At 41.5% G+C, this 23,398-nt stretch overlaps 1 protein-coding gene across 1 annotated transcript; it reads right to left on the bottom strand.

Moving 5' to 3' along the window:
- Positions 1 to 600: 600 nt before the first annotated feature.
- On the bottom strand, positions 601 to 23,306 carry LOC139464914 (testis-expressed protein 10 homolog). The gene is made up of 16 exons (XM_071246515.1): positions 23,285 to 23,306; positions 20,267 to 20,463; positions 18,685 to 19,343; positions 16,397 to 16,527; positions 14,940 to 15,064; positions 13,889 to 14,029; positions 12,416 to 12,611; positions 10,785 to 10,914; positions 10,029 to 10,201; positions 8,865 to 9,042; positions 7,138 to 7,229; positions 5,913 to 6,031; positions 5,458 to 5,538; positions 3,183 to 3,456; positions 2,398 to 2,522; positions 601 to 719 (listed from the first exon to the last, which is right to left on the bottom strand). The coding sequence occupies exons 2-16, from the start codon at positions 20,447 to 20,449 to the stop codon at positions 615 to 617; spliced, it is 2,712 nt and encodes a 903-aa protein (XP_071102616.1). The 5' UTR covers positions 20,450 to 20,463; positions 23,285 to 23,306; the 3' UTR covers positions 601 to 614.
- Between the last annotated feature and the right edge of the window lie 92 nt (positions 23,307 to 23,398).

The raw sequence follows: 23,398 nt of genomic DNA, 5'->3' as shown, positions 1-23,398 counted from the left end.
CAGCGAATCGCGGCGCCTGAGACGACTGGGCCACCCGTGCACCCGATATTGAAATGAGGGAAAGGAACAGTACCCCATAGGTAGCAACTATGAATAGTCTAACACAGGTTTTGGAGTCATTACTCCCATTTATTGGAGATGGAGCCACAACTCGAGTACTCAAATATATCCAGGATGGAGTCACTACTCAAATATATCCAGGATGGAGCCACTACTCGAGTACTCCATTATATCTGAGATGGAGCCACTACACAGGTACTCCATTATATCTAAGATGGAGCCACTACTCGAGTACTCCATTATATCTGAGATGGAGCCACTACTCGAGTACTCCATTATATCTAAGATGGAGCCACTACTCGAGTACTCCATTATATCTGAGATGTAGCCACTACTCGAGAACTCCATTTTATCCGAGATTGAGCCACTACCTGGGTACTCCAGTATATACCTGAGATTGAGCCACTTTCTTTGTTTAATATTTAATTTTGGGAAGCTCTGAGTCACAAAGCTGCTATTTGGCCTACAAAACACTCTTGCCACCGGGAACTCTTGGTAGAGCTAGATGCAGAGTAAGGAGACAACGATAAACGATAAACATGTACAGGACTGATTTATTCATCACATGACATTGCAACTGATCTCTGATTGGCCACAAGAGAGCTGCAGTACACAAGATCCTTCCAGCACTGTGTGTTGACAGCATCGGGAAAACATTTCTGAAAACAGAAACAAAGACACAAATTGTATGGCAAGTGCTGCTAGAGATTAGTCCTTTTTTTTCAATTTGCTTATGGGTGTTTCCCCCCAAAAGTAATAAAATATATAAAAAATCTCCTTGCTGAACTAGGCTGGAATTCCTGGGCTCGACCATAGCACCACCAGTGGCTATTACCAGTTATGTCCCTTCTGAACCTCACCTATGGACCAATCAGATTCCACCTCTTGTATCATTTGCGTTTGCTTCACACAAAATGGTGGTGCCCAGTCAGGATGATCTGATCGATAATCAAGTTCTATATCATGATAAAACGATTCTTACATCGCGAAATGCATCAAATCATGTGAGCACCTTGATTAAAACCATGAAAAGATTTGGAAAATATCTGCTGACAACGAGTTGGTGGTGTACATACTTTACAAATCCTGCAATCGCCCGAAATCTGCACGGCAGTTTACGAACCGGATTTTGATTTCAGTGCACAATTTTGATTGGACTATGCATGGACTCGTTAGTCCAGCGAAAATGTAACTCCATAATACCAGCCTAGTTAGGCAAGGGTGGAAACTGGACTTGTATAGTCAGTTTACTCTCTTGCCTCGGGAAGATGGTAAAATCATTGTAAACGTGATTTATTTTGTAATTTGGCGAGTTTTGATGGCAAACTCGTCTCGTTTCAAGATTCTAAAAATACATTCTTTATACAAAAGTTTTTTCAGGTCAGCAGTGATAAAAATGCTTCTGAAATTTTTTTTGGTCAATTTACTCAGTATTTTGAGACAGAGGATGTGTAAACTAAATAAGAAAAATTTAAAAGAGGTCTTTGGTCTGTTTATTTTGTCACACTCCAAAGTTTTAAAGGTGTATGAACTGAAATGTTTGGCATGTTGGGGGTTCAAATTCAATTTGGTGTGCATCTGTATCCTTCCTGCCTGTACACATACATCATAAACAGAGGGGTACTCCCAACATGGGTGTCAGCTAAAAGAAGATGTCTTCACATCATAAATGTGATGCAAGGCAAAGACAGCCCTGAACCAGTCTGTTTCTTACAGTACATGAAAGTTTCTTTAAATCTTGGTACTTATGGGGGGAGACAAGATGTCACTTTGTGAATATGATGCCAATGTGATGCAAGGCAAAGACAGCCCTGAACCAGTCTGTTTCTTACAGTACATGAAAGTGTCTTAAGATCTTGGTACTTGTGGGGGGAGAGAAGATGTCACTTTGTGAATATGATGCCAATGTGATGCAAGGCAAAGACAGCCCTGAACCAGTCTCTTTCTTACAGTACATGAAAGTTTCTTAAAAATCTTGGTAATTATGGGGGGAGAGAAGATGTCACTTTGTGACTATGACACCAATGTGATGCAAGGCAAAGGCAGCCCTGAACCAGTCTCTTTCTTACAGTACATGAAAGTTTCTTAAAAATCTTGGTACTTATGGGGGGAGAGAAGATGTCACTTTGTGACTATGACGCCGACTGGCATTACATGGACTCAGAGCATGAGGCACCTACATAAATCATAAACATACTTTTACAAGTTAGGTCTGTAATCTGTGAATGATGTTTTACATCTACATGACAGCAACAGGTAAATAATCAAACCTGGCCAGGTATACCAGTGGTTGATAGCATGAACATTAATCGCTGCAGTGACAGACACCTGACTGACCTTGACCTTGTCCTGTATTGCCTCAAGGTGGCGCTCGACCGAGAGTGGGAGGGCAGCAGTCGACTGATCTTGCAAGATGTGCGTGATGGATCTCATCGCTGTCACTGCCGTCTCCTCACTGCAGGCTGCAAGGAGAGAGACAGTAACTATGGTAATGGAGCCAGGACCTGGTGGTTATAGTGTGACCATCAAGTGTACAGTGTAACAAATGTAATACTTGGGATAACACTTTCTTAGTAAAGTACAAATTCTAGTAGAATAGGTCTTCAGCAACCCATGCATGCCGTAAAAGGTGACTATGCCTGTCGTGAGAGGCGAAAAATGGGATTGGGTGGTCAGGCTTGCTGATTTGGTTGATGCATGTCATCATATCTCAGTTGCGTGGATTGATGCTTATGATGTTTATCACTGGATTGTCTGGTCCAGACTTGATTATTTACAGACCGTCGTTATATAGCTGGAATTTGGCTGAGTGCGGCGTTAAACAACAAACAAATATTTATCATATATATATAGTTTTAAGTAGTATTCAGTAAGGCTTGGTTGATACATTTTATCGTATCCCAATTGTGTAGATCAAGGCTTGTGATATCAATCACTGGATTGTCTGGACTAGACTCGATTATTTAGAGACCGCTGTCATAAAGCTGTCATATTGCAGAGTGAGGTGTTAAACAACAAACAAACAAACAATAGGTGTGGTCAAGACCCATGGACGGCTGCAGTGGACAGTGGACAGACTTGTAGCGGGTATTCTAGTCACACTAGCTGAAGATGGTACTTACTTTGTAGAAGATTATGGATTGCGATGAAATACTTGTTGATGATGTAGGGCACAGCCACCAGACACTGAGTAACACACTCCCACAGATCTTTGTGTATCTGGCTCAAATTGTCTTCAGATGTTACCGTGGTAACCATCTCCATGGCCAATGAGATGCAGATCTTCACAACTGCGTCAGTCAGTGATTGGTTGGACTGGTTTACAGCGGCTTTGAAAACCTTGAGGAACTTGACACAACCGAATATAGTTGTAATACACACTTTGTTTGGTACTGTCTGAAAGCAAAATTGGGAATTTTAATCCTTGAAAAATAGAACCGCCTCCATGGTTTAGAAGTAGAGCGTCCGCCTGGAGAGCAGAAGGTCCGGGGTTCGATCCCTGACCGGGTCATACCAAAAGACGTTTAAAGATGGTACTTGTTGTTACCCTGTCTGGCAAGGACTGGTCGGCTCGGAGTCAGTATACTGTGTCTGAGTGGGGTATTCATGTTAAATTGCGGCATGGTATCTCAGTGAGCTAGCACTATAAATCGGCATCAGACCGAACTAGTACAAGCAGCCACACACACACACACACGTGCATGCACGTCTCTTTATAAGTGCAATAATCTTGGACGCGACGTTGAACCCAATTTCACCAAACCTCACCCCACCTTGAAAAATAGTATTAAATTGAAACACATGATCATCTCAACACCGAAACGTCGCCTTCACAGTAAATAAAGAAGTTGTTATCCATAAATTGTGTCTACTTTGTCACGTTCATGATACCTCAGTTATCCTAAACCAGTTATCACAAACCAGTTACCTCAAACCAGTTATCACAAACCAGTTACCTTAAACCAGTTATCACAAACCAGTTACCTCAAACCAGTTATCACAAACCAGTTATCACAAACCAGTTACCTCAAACCAGTTATCAAAAACCAGTTATCACAAACCAAGCAACCCATGCTTGCTGTAAAATGGCGACTATGCGCGTCGTAAGAGGCGACTAATGGGATCGTGTGGTCAGGCTTGCTGACTTGGTTGATGCATGTCATCGTGTCCCAATTGCGTAGATCGATGCTCATGATGTCAATCACTGGATTGTCTGGTCCAGACTCAATTATTTACAGACTGCTGTCATGAAGCTGGAATATTGCTGAGTGCGGCGTTAAACGACAAGTAAACAAACAAACACAAACCAGCTCTCTTAACCAATTACCTCCACCAATTCTCTCTCACCAGTCATCTGCAACCAGTTCTCTCAAATGACCTGATGAACTGATTATCTTTGATCATGACCAACAATCCCAGAACAACATGAGCTGTGACACACTTCAGGACTCACCAGGAGGGGCCACCTGACCCCAAACCCCCACCACTACTGCCCCAGAATAATGCGAGCTGTGACACACTTCAGGACACCAGAAGGGGCCACCTGACCCCACAACCTAAACCCCACTGCCCCAGAGCAACATGAGCTGTGACAATCTTCAGGACTCACCAGGAGGGGCCACCTGACCTCAACCCCCACCACTACTGCCCCAGAATAACGCGAGCTGTGACACACTTCAGGACTCACCAGAAGGGGCCATCTGACCCCACAACCTAAACCCCACTGCCCCAGAGCAACATGAGCTGTGACAATCTTCAGGACTCACCAGGAGGGGCCACCTGACCCCAAACCCCCACCACTACTGCCCCAGAATAATGCGAGCTGTGACACACTTCAAGACTCACCAGAAGGGGCCATCTGACCCCACAACCTAAACCCCACTGCCCCAGAGCAACATGAGCTGTGACAATCTTCAGGACTCACCAGGAGGGGCCACCTGACCCCAAACCCCCACCACTACTGCCCCAGAATAATGCGAGCTGTGACACACTTTAGGACTCACCAGAAGGGGCCACCTGACCTCAACCCCCACCACTACTGCCCCAGAATAATGCGAGCTGTGACACACTTCAGGACTCACCAGGAGGGGCCACCTGACCCCCAACCTCCACCTCCACTGCCCCAGAATAATGTGAGCTGTGACACACTTCAGGACTCACCAGGAGGGGCCACCTGACCTCAAACCCCCACCACTACTGCCCCAGAATAATGCGAGCTGTGACACACTTCAGGACTCACCAGAAGGGGCCACCTGATCCCACAACCTAAACCCCACTGCCCCAGAGCAACATGAGCTGTGACACTCTTCAGGACTCACCAGGAGGGGCCACCTGAACCCCAACCCCCACCTCCACTGCCCCAGAATAACACGAGCTGTGACACTCTTCAGGACTCACCAGGAGGGGACACCAGAAGGACAGGAGGACGTCCCCAAGACTGGACACATCAGGCACTTGATGAAGATGATGAAGAACTCTCTGAAACAAACATCAGGCAGTGAATATGTGTCAGCTAATCTACACCTTCACCCAGCAGGGAATCACTGCTGAACATCTCCATATTACCTCATTCATTTGTTTAGCTATTTTTATGAAACTGTTTGTTTGTTGTATAACGCCGCACTCAGCAATATGACAGCGGTCTGTAAATAATCAAGTCTGTATATGACTTACGGCTGTTTGAGGACATATAGATGAGAGTACAACAGAAAATCATTGAAAACCCTTGTCTTTACGATGTTGACGACAATAATCATGTGTTTTTAAATTTGTGGGTGTTAATCAGTGTAACAAAATACTAACTAATTTCCCACAACAAACCCTCACTACCTAGATGTCCTACATCTACATACATCAACAAGAACTGTATGTTTCTTCCACCGCTCGGAGGACACATTCCAGTCTATTTCAGGAGCAGACGTCATATGGCAGCCATCTTGCTTTTCTTGCTCAAGACTCAGCCTGTTTCTGTCTGGAATGTAGCAAGTGGGTGTCACTGGGCAACACAAGGAAGTGAAATGATGTTTAACATCTCGTTCAGGATTTTTCACATACACTATGACATACATGTGTGTGTGGCTACTTGTACTAATCTGGACTTATGCCAGCTGCTAGCCAGCGATAGAAAGTGGCACTAGTCCTATAGTCCTTGCCAAACCGCCCAATAGTTAAGGTATCAAAAGGACAAGTAAAAATTTGCCATTTTAAGGGATTTGTCATGTGTTATCAGAATAGTTGGTTGGTTTGTTGTTTAACGCTGCACTCAGCAATATTCCAGCTATATGACAGCGGTCTGTAAATAATCGAGTCTAAACCAGACAATCCAGTGATTAATATCATGCGCATCGATCCACGCAATTAGGATCGATGACATGCATCAACCAAGTCAGCGAGCCTGACCACCCGATCCCGTTAGTCGCCTTTTACGACAAGCATAGTCACCTTTTATGGCAAGCATGGGTTGCTGAAGACCTATTCTACCCCCGATCTTCACGGGTCGTGTTATCAGTATAGAATAAGGACAAGTGGACTAAAAGTGGACTTTCGCTGCTAGTCCACTGAGATACCATGCTGCAGTTTAACATGGATACATCACTGATACACAGTATACTATGAGACGACAATTCTTGTTTTATCCCCTTAATGACGAGCATCGAGCAGGGTAACAACAAGTATGATCTTTTAACATTTTTTGCTATGATGCAGCCAGCCAATCCAACCTTCCACTCTCCGGAGAGATGTTCAATCCACTGGACCACAGAGGCAGTGGCGATGCAATAATGGCTGTATAGTTATCGGTCAAGTACAGCTCAACAACATGAACAAAGCAATCTTACCGTTATTACTAATGTCAGTTTCAGTTTATGAATGAGTTAGGTTTCATTCCACCTTCTGCCCTATCACACTGGTGGACTTCAGAATAGGTTTCACACATCTAAGTTCCCAAAATTCAGATCAAAAAGGCTATTTGGTCAAATTGGGCTCTGGAAATTTATTATCACCCTAAATGATGATATCATCCTAAATTTGATCCCATCTCACTGTCACTATCGTCACGGAGACAAAAACACTACTCACCAGCAAGAACAGACAAAAGGAATGACAGATAACTCGTAGTCATGGTTACATCATTTTCCGTGTGCTTCTCACCATCAATATCCCTTTGAAATCTGGAAGAAAACATTCACACTACAAAAACAATCAACAAAAGACACTGCCATGTTAGTAGCAGGTGTGCCTGGTCATATTCCAGCAGTTCTATTTACAAACATAAATGATTATAGGACTGGGACGTGTCCAAAAATTACTACCCGGGTACCCACCCCTCTATTACCCGACCCTACCCGTGTACCCACCCCCCTATTACCCGACCCTACCCGGGTACCCATCCCCCTATTACCCGACCCTACCCGGGTACCCACCCCCCTATTACCCGACCCTACCTAGGTACCCAACCCTACCCGGGTACCCACTGTAGGTCTCAGGAGATGTCTCAAAATATCTGATTGGGAACATTTTCGGCATAGCCCTGGCAAAACGTATTTAGATACATGTATTAAACAATCTGGTCATTCATACACTGAAGTTGAATTTAGTTATATCTTTATTCAACCATATGAAAAATCAGAAGGAATGGGTGTGAACATTAGTGACTTGTAGTGTAACCATAGTGTTCTAGATAGTTTTGTCATTAAACTATATATCACGTGACTAACCATGGGTCTGGGTAGTTTTGTGGGTACCCGGGTCCTACTCAGAACCCACCCGACCCGGGTACCAGAGTTAGCCGTCCCAGCCCTAAATGATGGCATCTTTTTCACACTGCAATCAGCAATACTCAAGCTTTATGAGGTGAACCTGTAAGTAATTGAACTGTGTGTTTGTTTGTTTGTTTGTTTGTTTGTTTGTTGTTTAACGCCACACTCGGCAATATTCCAGCTACACGATGGCGCCTATAAATAATAGTCTGCACCAGACAATCCACTATTGATATTGTAAACAATGATCCACACCAAGTCATCGAGTCTGACTACTGATCCATTAAGTCGCCTCTGACAACCAGCAAAGGATGCTTGGGAGCACTCGAACCTGGAATCTCTACGGGGAAGGTAGTTGTCTGGAGTCGGTGTGTTGACAGTTGGAGCACACTGTCAGAGTCTTGGACCACCCAATCCTCAATATAGTTGATTCTTCCCACAAGCACTGGATCATACAAAAGGATGAGCTCCAGACATGAAGACAAAATGCTAACATTTATCATCAAACCCACCGCCTCCGATGTCTAGTGGTAGAGCGTCTGCCCAGAGAGCGGAAGGTCCAGGGTTCGATCCCCGGCCACGTCATACCAAGAGAGGTTAAAAGATGGTACTTGTTGTTACCCTGTCTGGCACTCGGCATTAAGGGGCTAAAACAAGGACTGGTCGGCTCGGAGTCAGTATACTGTGTCTGAGTGGGGTATTCATGTTAAACTGCTGCATGGTATCTCAGTGAGCTAGCACTATCAATCAACATCAGACCGAACTAGTACAAACAGCCACACACACACGCATCAACCAAGTCAGCAAGTCTTACGACAAGCATAGTCACCTTTTATGGCAAGCATGGGTTGCTGAAGACCTATTCTACCCCCGATCTTCCTGGGTACCAATATCTTGGTTTACAGATTGTATGCAATGTTTAAGAGTCAATGCTTTCCTTTTTTTCTGCCACCTATAAAATACATAGGGTTGGTGGATTCATAAAACAAGTTTTTCACAATTCTCACCATAGTAACAATCATGCTATATTGAATCAAGCAGTATCACCTTGTATGAAGGATATCAAGAAGATGCAACGACACTGTTGATGACACGTTGCCATGGTGACAGAGGCTAACCAATCGTGTGAGGAGCTGTGTGGTGAAGTGCGGTACCCAGTACAATGTGTCCAGCAGTCCGTGCTGTAGGGCTTCCTCGGTCTGACTGAACAAACCATCTGTTACATCTACAGGAAAATATAAATTCTAGTTAGTTAATTAAACACTCAGTAAGAAATTCTAGTTAGTTTATAAAAACTCAGTAAGAAATTCTAATTAGTTTATTAAACACTCAGTAAGAAATTCTAGTTAGTTTATTAAACACTCAGTAAGAAATTCTAGTTAGTTTATTCTATCTTACAAGTTAAAATAACATTTGTTTTGACTTTTTTTTACTCCAAAAATTGAAACTACTTTGATACCATTCAATACACAGGACAGGATCATTTTAAATAAGTGTACCCAAAATATGGATCTGAAATGGCTGGTAGTATAGAATCATACACAATATACTACCTTTTAGAAATTATGTATTTAAAATAGGATATATTGATTCACCTTTATGCAAAACTTTATGCAAAGTGTGAAATTGTTTCTAATATATTGCACAAACTAGAAATATGGATTCTCCTCAAACAAGTACAAATACAATTTTTCAAATCAAACTATATTATTAGGCATTAAAGGTAAAAACAACAATCCAAAATAATGCAATCATATTAATGGTTAACAAAATTATTTATAGATCTAGCTAAAACAAGAATATACCAAATATTGAACACATAAAATGAGATATTATTAGATATTTTGACCTTACTAAATTTAATTTTTAGTACTTTTTTCCCACTGAGCCACTGGGGAAGGTGATGAAACGGTGTTCAATCTTACATGTCATGTCTTCAGTTGTCTGCATGCTGCACGTAGTTGTTCTCCGTCTGCTGTCATGGATTTTGTTTGTTTGTACCGTGACTGGTATATTGTTTCACTGGAAGTTATCGCAATGTTTTTTTTAATTCTTTTTGGTATTTCCTGCATTTAGACGGTTCATAACTTAGTAAAAACACTTCTCCTTTAGCCCTCAGGGATTTCCTTGCTCATGGTTGATCCTTTTCAACCCAAACCTCGGAGTCATTCCTAAACTATAACATACAAGCAAACTCTACTTCAGACTCACCTAGTATTGACAGGAAGTTAGTCTCCAGATTGTCCAGCAGAGGGCGACACCTCTGACATGCAGCTTGTCTCATTACCCGAACAATGAGTGCTGCCATCTGGGGACTCTCACAGTAGACATGGGGAAGTAAGTCCGGCAGTGTCTGGAAGAACTGGTCCATAAGTACCCCCACGCTTGAGAACAAAAAAGGTCATTATTGCTAAGACAAAACAAATATCTTCTTCAGGAGACAAACTCCCCCTCACCCACAATATCTTAAACTTATGAAACACAGTTTCAAGTTTCACCCCTACAGAGGTAACGGTGCCCAAGAAACAATTACAATTACCATGTTTTACTTCATAACAATCTGAAAATTGACCTTGACCTTTGACTGATCTGACCTTTGACCAAAATCTTTTCAAACAAGTGCCCCTCCTGAAACTTATGAAACGCGATTTGTTCTCAGATGTTAGTCCCACGATCATAGGTTTCTGATGTGCTCTGAACAGCGAATTGTAGCACCTTAGACAACTGGGCCATCGTGCCCCCGATAAAGATGGATAAAATCTGGCAGGCAAGAGAAGATGAATCCTGGATAAACCAGCCCCGCCAAGGAGATGGCTTGTCCAGGATTTTGGATGTAACTTTGCATAGTGAATTGCTGCGCTTTAGACGACTGGGTATTGCCCCCGGTATAATAGTGCTAGCCCACCAAGATACCATGCCGCAGTTTAACATTTTCAGTTTTCACTGTTAGTTTTCACATAGCCTCACTTTGGAAGTTGTGTCTTGGAATCCAGAAAGAGGCTGGTGAATAGCTCCAAGTACAGACGCTTCTCGGTAGACAGGGGATGGGCCTTGTTGTACCGACCCAGGGCATGCTCCACCATACTCTCCACAAGATCTGACACAAAACACAATATCACAAACCTTAACAAGACAACAGCGTTATCACTATTCCCTGCGATGGGGAATTTTCTTTGTTCATATAGTAGTTTATAACATGGAAGTTAAAGTTAACTATGAAAAATATTGGTTGGTTGGTTGGTTTGTTGTTTTATGCCGCATTCAACAATATTCCAGCTATAAGACGGCGGTCTGTAAATAATCGAGTCTGGACCAGACAATCCAGTGATTTATATCATGACCATCGATCCACTCAATTGGGATCGATGACATACATCAACCAAGTCAGCGACCCTGACCACACGATCCTGTTAGTCGCCTTTTACGACAAGCATAGTCACCTTTTACGGCAAGCATGGGTTGCTGAAGACCTTTTCTACCCCGGAATCTTCACGGGTCACTATGACAAAAAGAGCCCTGTATATCTTTAAGAAGAGAAAGGCACTGGGGTGGTATTATGTCATGAAAAAATCTCTTTTCACTTTCCCCAATTCAGACACTATGCACTAAATAGAAAAAAAGGGCTGTAACTGTGTATGCCCAAAATTTAAAGACATGTAGCAAGGGATGTTACTCTGGAAAAACATAATTTACAGCACCTATTTTCGATCACTTGACAAATATCTCAGGGATAAGCATGCACATAAGTAGTTACTGAGAACACCTGTCCCCATTTCACGCAGTATGTTCTAAGTTGAAAAGCATGGAGCTAGGGCCATAACTAAAAAAAAGAATTAAAGACAGCAATTTTCAAACTCATTTAAGATCATGACCAGTAAGATCAGTGTGTAAAATTTCATTTATCTAACTTAAACAGTTTTTGAGAAAATTTGTCCCCATTGAGTAGCGGCTGGGCGAACGGACAAGTGGATGGACGAACTCCGTTCCTATATAACCTGACCTCGTGGCGGGAGACAAAAATGACCAAAATGGACAGAATTAGTGCCCAAAACATTCAACAAATCAGAACTTAAAATATCAAGGTCCACCCCGACAGAGGTAACGGTGGCCAAGAAACAATTACAATTACCATGTTTTACTTCATAACAATCTGAAAACTGACCTTGACCTTTGACTGACCTGACCTTTGACCAAAATCTTTTCAAAGAAGTGCCCTTCCTGAAGAAGGTACAATCCCAGTTTAATGGCAGGAGGATTATGTAAGTTTTACTAGGAAGTTTTGTGAACTTGACCTTGACCTTTGACATTCTCACTGACATGTGGGTAAAGAATTTCTCAGGGCCATTTGGAAAAAGTCTGTGTAAGGATTTCCTATAATGTCACAAATTTCGGCACAGGGGGCATGAATTTTAAAAAAAAAAAATGATACTACTAGTGATGGTGGCTGTCAAATTCTGACTAAAGAACAAAAAAAACCATGTCATCTTGGTATTACACAGAGCCAGATCACAAATCATAACCACCGATCCCTAAGCACTTGTGACCACAGTGTAAGAGACTCTACACTGACAACCACAGCATGCCTGACAGAATCATACCTGAGTCGTGGCAGACTGTGAGAAAACGTTGCAAGATGGCGACCAAGGTCTTGCTGAGGTCTGGTCCCAGTTGCTCCTTGGCCAGACATGCACACAAATAGTCCCCAATACTGGTAGATAGTGTCTTGTCTTTGGTTGTCTCCACCAAGAAGGTCATGACCTCACAAACTGACAGGTTCAAGGCTTCTGCAGTCACCTGTAAAGGTCAAGGTCAATTACTGTAAATGACAACAATAAGCATGCATCCACTCATACAAGGCTCCAACCTCGTTTGTTCGTTCGTTCATTCGTCTGTCTTTCCATTCATCCATTAGTATAGTTTTACTCCGCTTTCAGCAATATTCCAGCAATACTACGACGGACACCAGACATGGGCTTCACACATTGTACCCATGTGGGGAGTCAAACCTGGGTCTTCGGCATGACGAGCGAACGCTTTAACCACTAGGCTACCAGACAGCCCCTAGTGGGAAGTAACAACATGTACCTGCACATGTAAACACTTGATGAGTGACCAGATTGCAAACAGGATAACAGTGGACAAAAGTCAAGGTCACGAGAACCCAGGATCTCAAGTACTGCCTGGCACATAACAGAACACACCTTGTTAGAACACGACTTGTTTATTCAAGACCAAGACTCAACCTCACGTTTCTACAATCCCTGTTACATCCTCACAGCCTAACCAGGTATCCTAGCAACATGCACCAAACATTCGATCACTTACCATTACTTACAAGTTACTTAACATTATCAGAACAGTGTTTACATTTGTGTTTACTTCTGGTATCTAGAGTATTCTCCCTTTGACCATAAGCACTTGTTGCTAACACTATGGAAGCAATAAGAGTATGGATCACACATTGGGGAATTTTAGCCCCCTCGGCCTGTGCAGCTGCTCAGGCCCCGATTTCTCGAAACAAACTTAAGTTAAAAAACTAACTTAAGTCTGAGTTTTTACTCAAATTTAAGAACACTCAACAAAATCCATTTCTTGAAACAAACTGAGTTCGATTTTTACGGAAGCGTAGTAGGGCCAAAATGAATTTTTTTTTTGTCTAAGTAGTAGGAGATACTTAGTCCTACGTAGGAGATAGTAAGTCCTACGTAGGACTTACTATCTCCTACGTAGAACTTAGACTAAGTCCTACTTAGAAGATACTAAGCCCTACGTAGGAGATACTTAGACACAATAAAATGTCACTGTGGCCCAACTACGCTTCTGTAGATTTTGAACTCAAACTGAGTTTACAATTTGAGTTAGGTGGGAAGGTAGCATAAGTTTTTTATTGTCGATCATAAAATGGCACTGATGAATAGGTGTAGACGTCGTAGGTAGAAATCGGGGCCAGGTCAGGATGATGCTGTCGTATGAAGCGATCCAACTTGACCCATAGGTGGTCTATCAATGACTTAGAGGACCTGTATGACACCTAACCGAAAGTGAGCAAAACATTTGACAGAGCTGTTCACCTGGCTGGACTCCTTCTTGCTCTTTCTGTGGGCTGCGGCGGTGGTGTTGCGGTGTCCAGCATTGTCCTGTATGCTGTAGGGGAAGTAGGTCATGAAGTGATGGACAAACTCCTTCTCATGGCTCCCACAGATGCCCTTCACCTACAACACATACTACCTGTAGCAGTGAGTGAGTGAGTGAGTGAGTGAGTGAGTGAGTGAGTGAGTGAGTGAGTGAGTGAGTGAGTGAGTGAGTGAGTGAGTGAGTGAGTGAGTGTGTTTTTACGCCGCTTTTAACAATAATCCAGCAATATCACGGCGGGGGACACCAGAAATGGGCTTCACAAATTGTACCCATGTCGGGAATCGAACCCGGGTCTTCGGCGTGACAATTGAACGCTTTAACCACCGACCGCCGGCTACCCAACTGCCCCATTTCTTGTAGTAAATAGAAGGGGTCTCGATATGAGACGTATCATAGTACAATAGTCACATATATGCAAAAATATACATATTTAAGTCAAATCATGTGGAAATGTCTTGACCATAAATATTTAAGATCAGGTTCAAAAGGAAAAGCTACCCACATGTTCATTGCAGCTATTTTCAGTAGTAGCAGAACTTGTTTATAGTTGAACCCAGCAGTTAGATAATATCCAGCTAGTAGTAGTAATGGTAGCAGTTGTAATAATAGCAATTGTAGCAGTAGAATAAGTGGTAGTAGTAGTAGTAGCAGCAGCAGCAGCAGTAGTGGTGGTGGAGGTAGTGGTTGCAGTAGTAGCAGCAGCAGCAGCAGTAGTACATAATAGTGCGTGAATGAGTGAGTATGGTTTTACGCTGCTTTTAGCAATATTCCAGCAATACCATGGCTGGGGACACCTGAAATGGGCCTCACACATTATACCCATGTCGGGAATCGAACACGGATCTTTGGCGTGACGAGCGAAAGCTTTAACCACTAGGCTACCCGACCGCCCCAGTAGTACACAATAATAATAATAATAATAATAATAATAATAATTAGTAGAATCATAATGCTGTGAGTGTGGTTAGCATGGTGAGTGTAACATACCGAGGTGTTGGCGGTGTTGGCAGTGTTGGTGGTGTCGGCAGCGCTGTCCAGACATCGCCACAGTAGATGGAGGACTTGCATCACGTGGAGCATCACGGTCACAGACCCGGGGGACACCAGGTTGTCTGACAACATCAACACCAAGTATAAGGATAAAATATATGCATGAACAACGTCTTTATTACAATTAGGAGCGATGTTTCGATGTCGGTTCTAACACCATTATCAAACAAGTGATAACCAATACTCAGTTGAAGACATCTCTTAGAGCCAGCATTCAGAGATATTGAAGCCCCACAATTGACATGCAACCTCGCTGACATTTGGGTAAATAGATAAATCAACATTTATCATCCAAAACTGGCTACACTATAGATAGTGTGAATGAAATTACATCACAATGCTTTGCAGACCATTGTGACGTCACTGGTTACCATGACATCACAATCAAATGACATCACTAATGGCTCTGCTACTGAAGCTGTTAGCAGTACTTTTTTACACTGAAGACACTGCTAATTACTGTCAACAAATTGAAAAAGCTGGAAGAATGATGTTGGATGATAAATAAAATCTCGGCAAGCCTCGGAATTTTTCCACTTTTATCAACTCGTGTTGATATATTTGATATCAAAAGACACTCAGGTGAGATTCTCTATTTGTCAAAACTATCTGCTTCACATGACCCAATACCTCTCTATACCCCAATATTTGGGACGATTCTGTCCATCCAAAAGTACATTCTGAATGCAAAATAGCTCACAAGGAAGTTATGTTTAGCACTTTAAATGGAGTTTTAGCATAATAGCCACTTGTTGCTTTAGGATCGAGCCTGGAAATTCCAGCCTAGTTCAGCAATGGTGGAAACTGGTCTTTTATAGTTAGTTGCCCTTCCCTTGAGAAGATGATGACCTATTTAACACAGAATGAGTGAGTTCGATTTAACGCCGCTTTTAATAGCATTCCAGTTATATCATGGTGTGTCAGCTTGACACGGGAGGAAAGCCTGAAGTGATGCAGGTCTAAAACTTTTACCACTTCAGTGAAACCCACGAGCACGGGTATGGTGCTGACAAATCTAGAAACATAAGCGGGTGAACCGGGATTCAAACCCACAATCATAGGTCATAGGTTTCTGGCGTGCCCAAGGAACGCAACTCTGCATAGCAAATTGCGACACCTTAGACCACCCGCCCAATCTAAAAAGGCATGCACATGCAAGTACTAAAGACCTCATGAGACAATATTTATTCGTTCGTACATGAGTAAAGTTTTCTGCTGCTTTCAGCAATATTCCAGAAATGGGCGTCACACATTGTACCCATGTGGGGAACCGAACCCGGTCTTTGGAGTTAAGAGTGAACACTTGGGCTACCCCACCGCCTCTCTTCCCTGGAATCCTCCGGTAGTGCCAGTCGTATCATTTGGGTGTTAATGTTTAAAGAAGAAAATAATACCTTTGACCTTGTGTTGTCCTTGAGAAGATCGACATTCCACCCAGCACTGAACAAGCAGAGGAATCAGAGATGTGGCAAAGTCAGTGAAGTTATCTCCCTTAGACGATGTCACACTTGTGGCAGTGATTGACCTTTTAACAAACACAGAAAAAACAACAACTTTATGCTACAATGTTAATAATTAACAAAATATGAAACATAAAAAGTATTTAATAACGCCATAACAAACTATGAAATATAAAAAGCTGTTTATCAATGTCATAACAAAACATTAAACATAAAAATCAATGCCATAATTGTAACCCTGGTAACAAATTACCATGTTGAGTGAGTGAGTAACACGCTTTTAACAATAATCCAGCAATATCACGGCAGGGGACATCAGAAATGGGCTTCACACATTGTACTTCACACATGTCGGGAATCGAACCCGGGTCTTCGGAGTGAACGCTTTAACCACTAGGCTACCCGACTGCCCCATTTCCATGTTGAAGTGTTCCAGTTATACAATAGTTGCTTGGGCCAGAATCCTGTACAATGAGTGCTTTATATCATGGTATGTCGACTTATTGATGGAGGAAAGGCAAAAGTAATACGTGAGGTACGAGTTGAGCGTGTGTATGTTTTGTTTTCTAACGCCACACTCTGCAATATTCCACCTCAATGACAGCGGCCAGAGTCTGGACCATACAATCCAGTGATTGATATTGTGAGCAACAATCTACATTATTGGGTACAAACACATGCAATTAGCATGTCAACGAGCCTGACCACCCGATCCACAAAGTCGCTTCTTACGACCAACATAGGTTGCTGGGGACTAACGGGATCGGGTGGTCAGGCTTGCTGACCTGGTTGAAGCAGGTCATCGATCTCAATTACGCGGATTGATGCTCATGATATCATTCACTGGATTGTCTGGTCCAGACTCGATTATTTACAGACCGCCGTCATATAGCTGGAATATTGCTGAGTGCGGCGTTAAAAAACAAACCAACCTAAGCAGAAATCCCCACAAGATGAACATGTTACATAGGGATGTCATGATTCACTGATTGTACCGATGCACCGGTAGATAATTCTCACGATACGATACGAGATACATGTATATTTATACTGATACAAAATTGCATTGAAATTGGTATCCATTTGATCGCGTATCGATTGATTTTTGAAACGTCATCATTTTTCTGAATTTGACACCTACAAAACCGGTCTGATAACAAACAAAGCTAGCTTTACCATGTTTACTAGACTGTCGGAGTCCTACAATATGCCTACTGATTGTTACACATAGTGAAACCGAGGGTAGAGCTTTCATGATGACAGACCAAGGATCATAACCGCGGCAAAATCTGTTGGTCAAACATGTCACTGAGCATCTTCCTGAGGCAAGGGAGATAACTGACTACAAAAGTCCAGTTTCCACCCTTGCCGAACTAGGCTGGAATTTCCAGGCTCCTTTGTAGTGGCCATTACGTGTTACGTCCCTTCTATGTCCCTGCTACAGATTCCACCTCCCATATCACTTGCATTTGCTTCAAACAAAATTGCAGCCCCCGGTCAAACCGATAATCAAGATCCATTTTGTAATTATACAGGTCTTACAGGTCCTACTTCGATCACATGAGCACCTTAATTAAAAAACATTAAAAGATTGGGAAAATATCTATTGATGCTGAGTTGGCGGTACACATGCTTAACAAATCCTGCAAACTACTGAAAAATCTGCACTGCCGTTTACAGACCGGATGTCGATTTTGTTACTTGATTTTGATTAGGCTATGCAAATTGTGGCACCTTAGACCACTGGGCCCCTCTACCCCTTGCTTTGGGACAGTAGCCAATTTCAGAGAATTATGTCAAACATGCTAATTTCATCAAATGTTCATATGATGTAAAGTCAATAATCATCTGTTACCATGGTTACATGCGGACATAAATCCAACAGTCAGCTTGATAAGAAAATATTTCAGCATCGATCATTTAAGATCTAATCCAATTAGATTCAATATTTCCCACTTTACAACATTGGGAGCAACCCCTGTGATAAATCCAGGATCGAATTGGTCTTCAGCAACCCACGCTTGTCATAAGAGGCAAATAACGGCATTGGGTGGTCAAGCTTGCTGACTTGGTTAATGCATATCATCGTATCCTAATTGTGAAGATTGATGCTCATGATGTCAATCACTGCCAACATATGGGTGTAATATTCCTAAGTGCTGCATTAAAAAAATCCCAAAAAACATTGAGCATAAACAAGACAAACGCAAACTAAGACTCACTTTAATTTAAATCCAGGTCGCTCCCATGAATCTGCTACACTTGATGGAAACTGTAAAGGGATAAAGGACACAGCTGTATATTCATGTCCCTTGTCCCCGAGACCCGACGTTGAAGTATCCGTGAATCTCCACGTCAGCAACACCATCAACAACTTGTATATTCGACTCAATATTCCCGACCGCCATCGCTGCACGGAATATTTACTGTCAGGTTTCACAGCCAGAGATAAATTTGACTTTTGACCTTTTGTGACATTTTGCTGGCGGGAAATCTGTTCGATAAAATTCTGTAGCAGCTGCCCCGAGTTGTTGGCGATGAGGAGTGGGTATGTGTCCAGTAACAAATCAAACACTTCCAGAGAGTCATGTTGGATGTCGTCGTAAATATGGGTCATTGCACAACATAAATGTGCCGAGAGTACTGGGAAGAACGGCTCAATTTGCTGGGTTGGAGTGCTGGTAAATACAAGTTTGAACAACTTTAAACATGCTTGACGAACATTGGAATCTTTGTCCATGATAAGAGGCAAGGCTTTTTCTATGATGACGGCTAGCTGTGATGTGATCATGTGCGGATGTAACGTCATCAACTCCCGCAGGCCGGTCACGCCGTCATGGCGAACGCTGATGCTGTAGTGCTGACACTTTGGCAGCAGATCCTGAAACAGAACAGAGGAGATAATTTCAACACCCATGAAGATCCGGATTAGAATTGGTCTTCAGCAAAGAGGGGACAAACAGGATCAGGTGGTCAGGCTCACAACTTGGCTGATGATGTCATTGTATCCCAATTACGTAGATTGATGCTCATGATGTCAATCACAGGATCGTCTGTTCCGGAAGTGATTATTTACAAACTGCTGTCACATAGCTGGAATATTGCTCCCTTGGGTGATAGACAACAATCAAACAACCTTCACAGATTTGAGCCAGTTCTCCCTGTGAAGATGTATTGTCAAACCAACCGGAATATCAGTTGAGCCAAAAAGTATGATTCTTTTTTTTTTTACATTAATAACACTGGTAGTGTCTCTGGGACAACCAATTTGATGATATGTAGAGATCAAGCCAATTACATGATTTGCACATGCATAAGTGAGGTGGAGAGATCAAGGGTGAGATTGCATCACAATGCTTTGAAGACCATTGTGATGTCATTAGCAAAACAAACAAACAACATCACTAATCTCTCTACCAATAAAGCTAATTAGCTGTACCTTATATACTCAAGACACTGGTTATAACTGTTAAAACATGAAAAAGGGTGAGAAAATATCCTTGGATGATAAACAGAATCTCTCCTATGTTTTGATATTGAGATTATCTGAGTGTAGACTGACATTTAGTCCAAAAAAGAATGTTATCTTTTTAAAAAATATTTATCTACAAAATAAAAATAATTAGTCCAAATGGAGCCCAGAGCAACCATTAATTTCAGGAGCTGAGGCAATCTAGATTTTGACATATCATTCTAGACTTGAGTTTGGACTTCTTTTTTAATTTATTCTCTAGGGACTGGGAGACAGGCTAAGATTCTCTGTTTAATAGCAGTACCCGAACGGTTTGACATGAAATGATTTACCGCAATATTGAGTTTCCTGTGTGTGCTGGGCTGTGCCGCATCAGACTTGATCTGCTGGACTACTTGAATGGCGTGAGTCTTGAAGCTGGTATTCGTAACATTTTGACCTTTGGGTAACCTCTTGCCGACCTTCAACTTGACCTTCTGAAAGTCCTCTTGTTTCTTCTTCTTACTCTTGGCCATCTTGTACACTGTGACTAAATATCAATGGAACAAATATCAGAAAGTGTGCATGGTTTTCATGGCAGCAGATAGGATTTACTGGACACACAATATTGCTTCCCCAAAAGATCAATTTTGAGAGATGAGGCAAATAATATGCACTGTGAATCATTAGATGCTAGACTAATGTTCCGTCCCAGAAATAAAGACATCTTACTTAAAAATACACATCTACAAAATAAAATATAATCGAAAAGGAGCCCTGTACAATGCTTAATTTCAAATCTAGACTTGCCAAATCATTCCAGACTAGAGCTGGAATCATGTTTGTATTTATTCTCTAGGTCCCGGGAAACAGACAAATCAGATGCATAAAAGAATGCCTCTTTGAATAAATAGTAAGTAAGTGAGTTGGGTTTAACGCCGCTTTTAACAGTATTCCAGTTATATCATGGCGTGTCAGCTTAATGTGGGAGGAAAGCCCGGAGTGATACAGGTCTCAGACGTTTACCACTTCGGTGAAAACCACGAGCACGGGTATGGTTGGAACCCATAATCATAGGTTCCTGGCATTTTGGAATTGGAACCAATAATTGGAACCCATAATCATAGGTTTCTGGCATGCCCAAGAGACGCCACTCTGCACAGCGCATTGTGGCGCCTTAGAAGACTGGGCCACCCATGCCGCTTCTTTGAATCAATAACTCTAACTACTGTAGTATGTAAATATAGAAAAGCATTGGCAGGGTTTTTTTGCATGTTGCATGATCTACATATTGAAACAGGCAGATATATAAATACCCCATGAGAACAAAGAAAATGTAACATGAGTAACTTAAATACTTACCAAAATACTATTACAGTGAACCAAACATATGTAAATCTATAAGTTTATTAAAATGTATGAGAACAGAGGTTGTAAAGAATTTAGCATTGTTTATTGACCATGCTTTTGCCCATAGACATAATAGAAATGAAATTGTTAACTATTAATTAAATACTATCTATGCCAGAATAAAATGAGCATATTTATGGTTGTCATGATATATATATGTGGGAGATAATTTATTTCAATTTGATTTTCTATTGTAATGATTAATTATGTTGAATTGTATTATGTACTAAAGGCCTGTGGTTTCATGAGTATGAAATAAAGATTGATTGATGCTGTAGTATGAACATTAAAGATAACTGACGTGTTGTTTCTGATATGTAACTCAATCAGTTGTGACTGTTGCTCTAATGAAAGAATCTGCCCGAGGGAATCCCCTTCGCTAGGGTTAAAACGGGTTCTGGAGTTTGTAATGTGATTGTACCCAAACAGGATGTTAGTCATAAGTATAGACTGACACTTAGTCAATGAAAACATGTCTTTAAAAAAAAAAATCCTCTTCTGCTGTTTTCATATGTGGAATCAAGCAAACTAGACTTTGTTAGTTTGATCTAGACTTGCCTAAGCTTTTAGTAAAAAAGAAATACCTAAAAAATACATATTCCACAGTCATGGTGCAGGACTTTAATAAGTAGCTTGTTACAGATTATTAGTCATGTTAATTGTTATTTTAATAGTCTATGAATATTAAGCATCTTTCTCTCTCAGAAATTGAGTAAATGTATCTAGGAAAATAGAAATTTGCAACAAAAATGCAATAATTGTTTTCAGTTTCCTTGACTTTTAAAGTGCCTGTACATCGACTGTTCTGATGCATTGTTTGCAAATAATACCCGATATGTGATCATTTCGCTAGCTCTCCATAGGGTTTCCACGACAGCATGCGGAGTATAAATAAGCAAATAGAAATAGTTTTTCAATGAAAGTTCTGTTTATCTATATGTGTAGAAATATGTGCCCAAAATGAAACAGATGAAAAACACATGAATGGACTGTGTAAGATGTCATGATGTGACAGAGGTACTAGGAACTCTGGGTAGGACTCGAGAGTGATTGGCTTTATATGACCAAGGCATGTCCATATTTTAATCTAGGCTTTGAATAACACTGGCTTCTTAATCAAATCAAGCTAACAATTAGTATTTTGCAACTAACCTGTAAGAAAAAAACACAAACGTTTTCTTCAATTTGCCTCACTAAAGCCAGTTCTCTCTGCGCAGTTCTTGTGTTGTCAGCTTTGCTGTGGTCATGAAAACAAGAAAAAGGACAAAAAATAAATCCCAAATCATCAAAATGCACCATTTTACCAGCACGTACAAGCCTCATATTTCAGTAAATTCCAACTTGTCATGAAAACATAAAAAAAAGGAAAAAGAAATTTTAATAATGATAAGAACGAGTTCTGTAGTATATCTGATTTATGTTAACATGACCGACCAATTGGATTAACCAGATTAACGCTTGAAAAGGTAACAACTTATGGCTAACCCTTGCCCAAAGCAAGCTAACCCTAAGGACCGAAAAGGGGGGATGTTGGATCGTAAAGACGTGTAAGTTTCCCTAAGACCGAAAAGGGGGGGATGTTGAATCGTGAAGCGAGATCACCGGAGCGTGAGGCACGGTAACGGTATAGCGTGGCAGCAGTAGCGGTAATTGAGTGGCAGGTAGAGCTTGGGCTTCGCCCGGTAAACTGCATTGTTGCCGTTGATTTTTTTTGGTGTAAAAGCCAGACATTTGTGTCGGTTTGACAAATCATGATCACGGCTAAGAAAGAGTTTTGACACATCCCTTCGGATATTGGGGTGAACGAAATCTGAACATGTATCATCTTGAATATATTTGCTTCCTTCACAATTACATCTGCATGCCACTCTTCGAATTTGAATCACTATAATGCATAGAAACATTTCAACAAGGTAACAATCGATTGACAAAACAACATAAGTCGCAAATGTAAAACTTACAGTGTCCTTAAAACAAAATCACATGGTTAATGTAAGCAGCCATTTTGAATATCCATAAAACTGTAAATTGAAAGATGAACTTTTTCCGAATTACGTATGTACGTAAATACATAA

The sequence above is a fragment of the Haliotis cracherodii genome, unplaced genomic scaffold (genome assembly GCF_022045235.1).
Source record: "Haliotis cracherodii isolate W230 unplaced genomic scaffold, xgHalCrac1.p SCAF_17, whole genome shotgun sequence".
In the NCBI taxonomy this organism is placed as follows: Eukaryota; Metazoa; Mollusca; class Gastropoda; order Lepetellida; family Haliotidae; genus Haliotis; species Haliotis cracherodii.
This window is presented reverse-complemented; position numbering and strand designations above follow the sequence as displayed.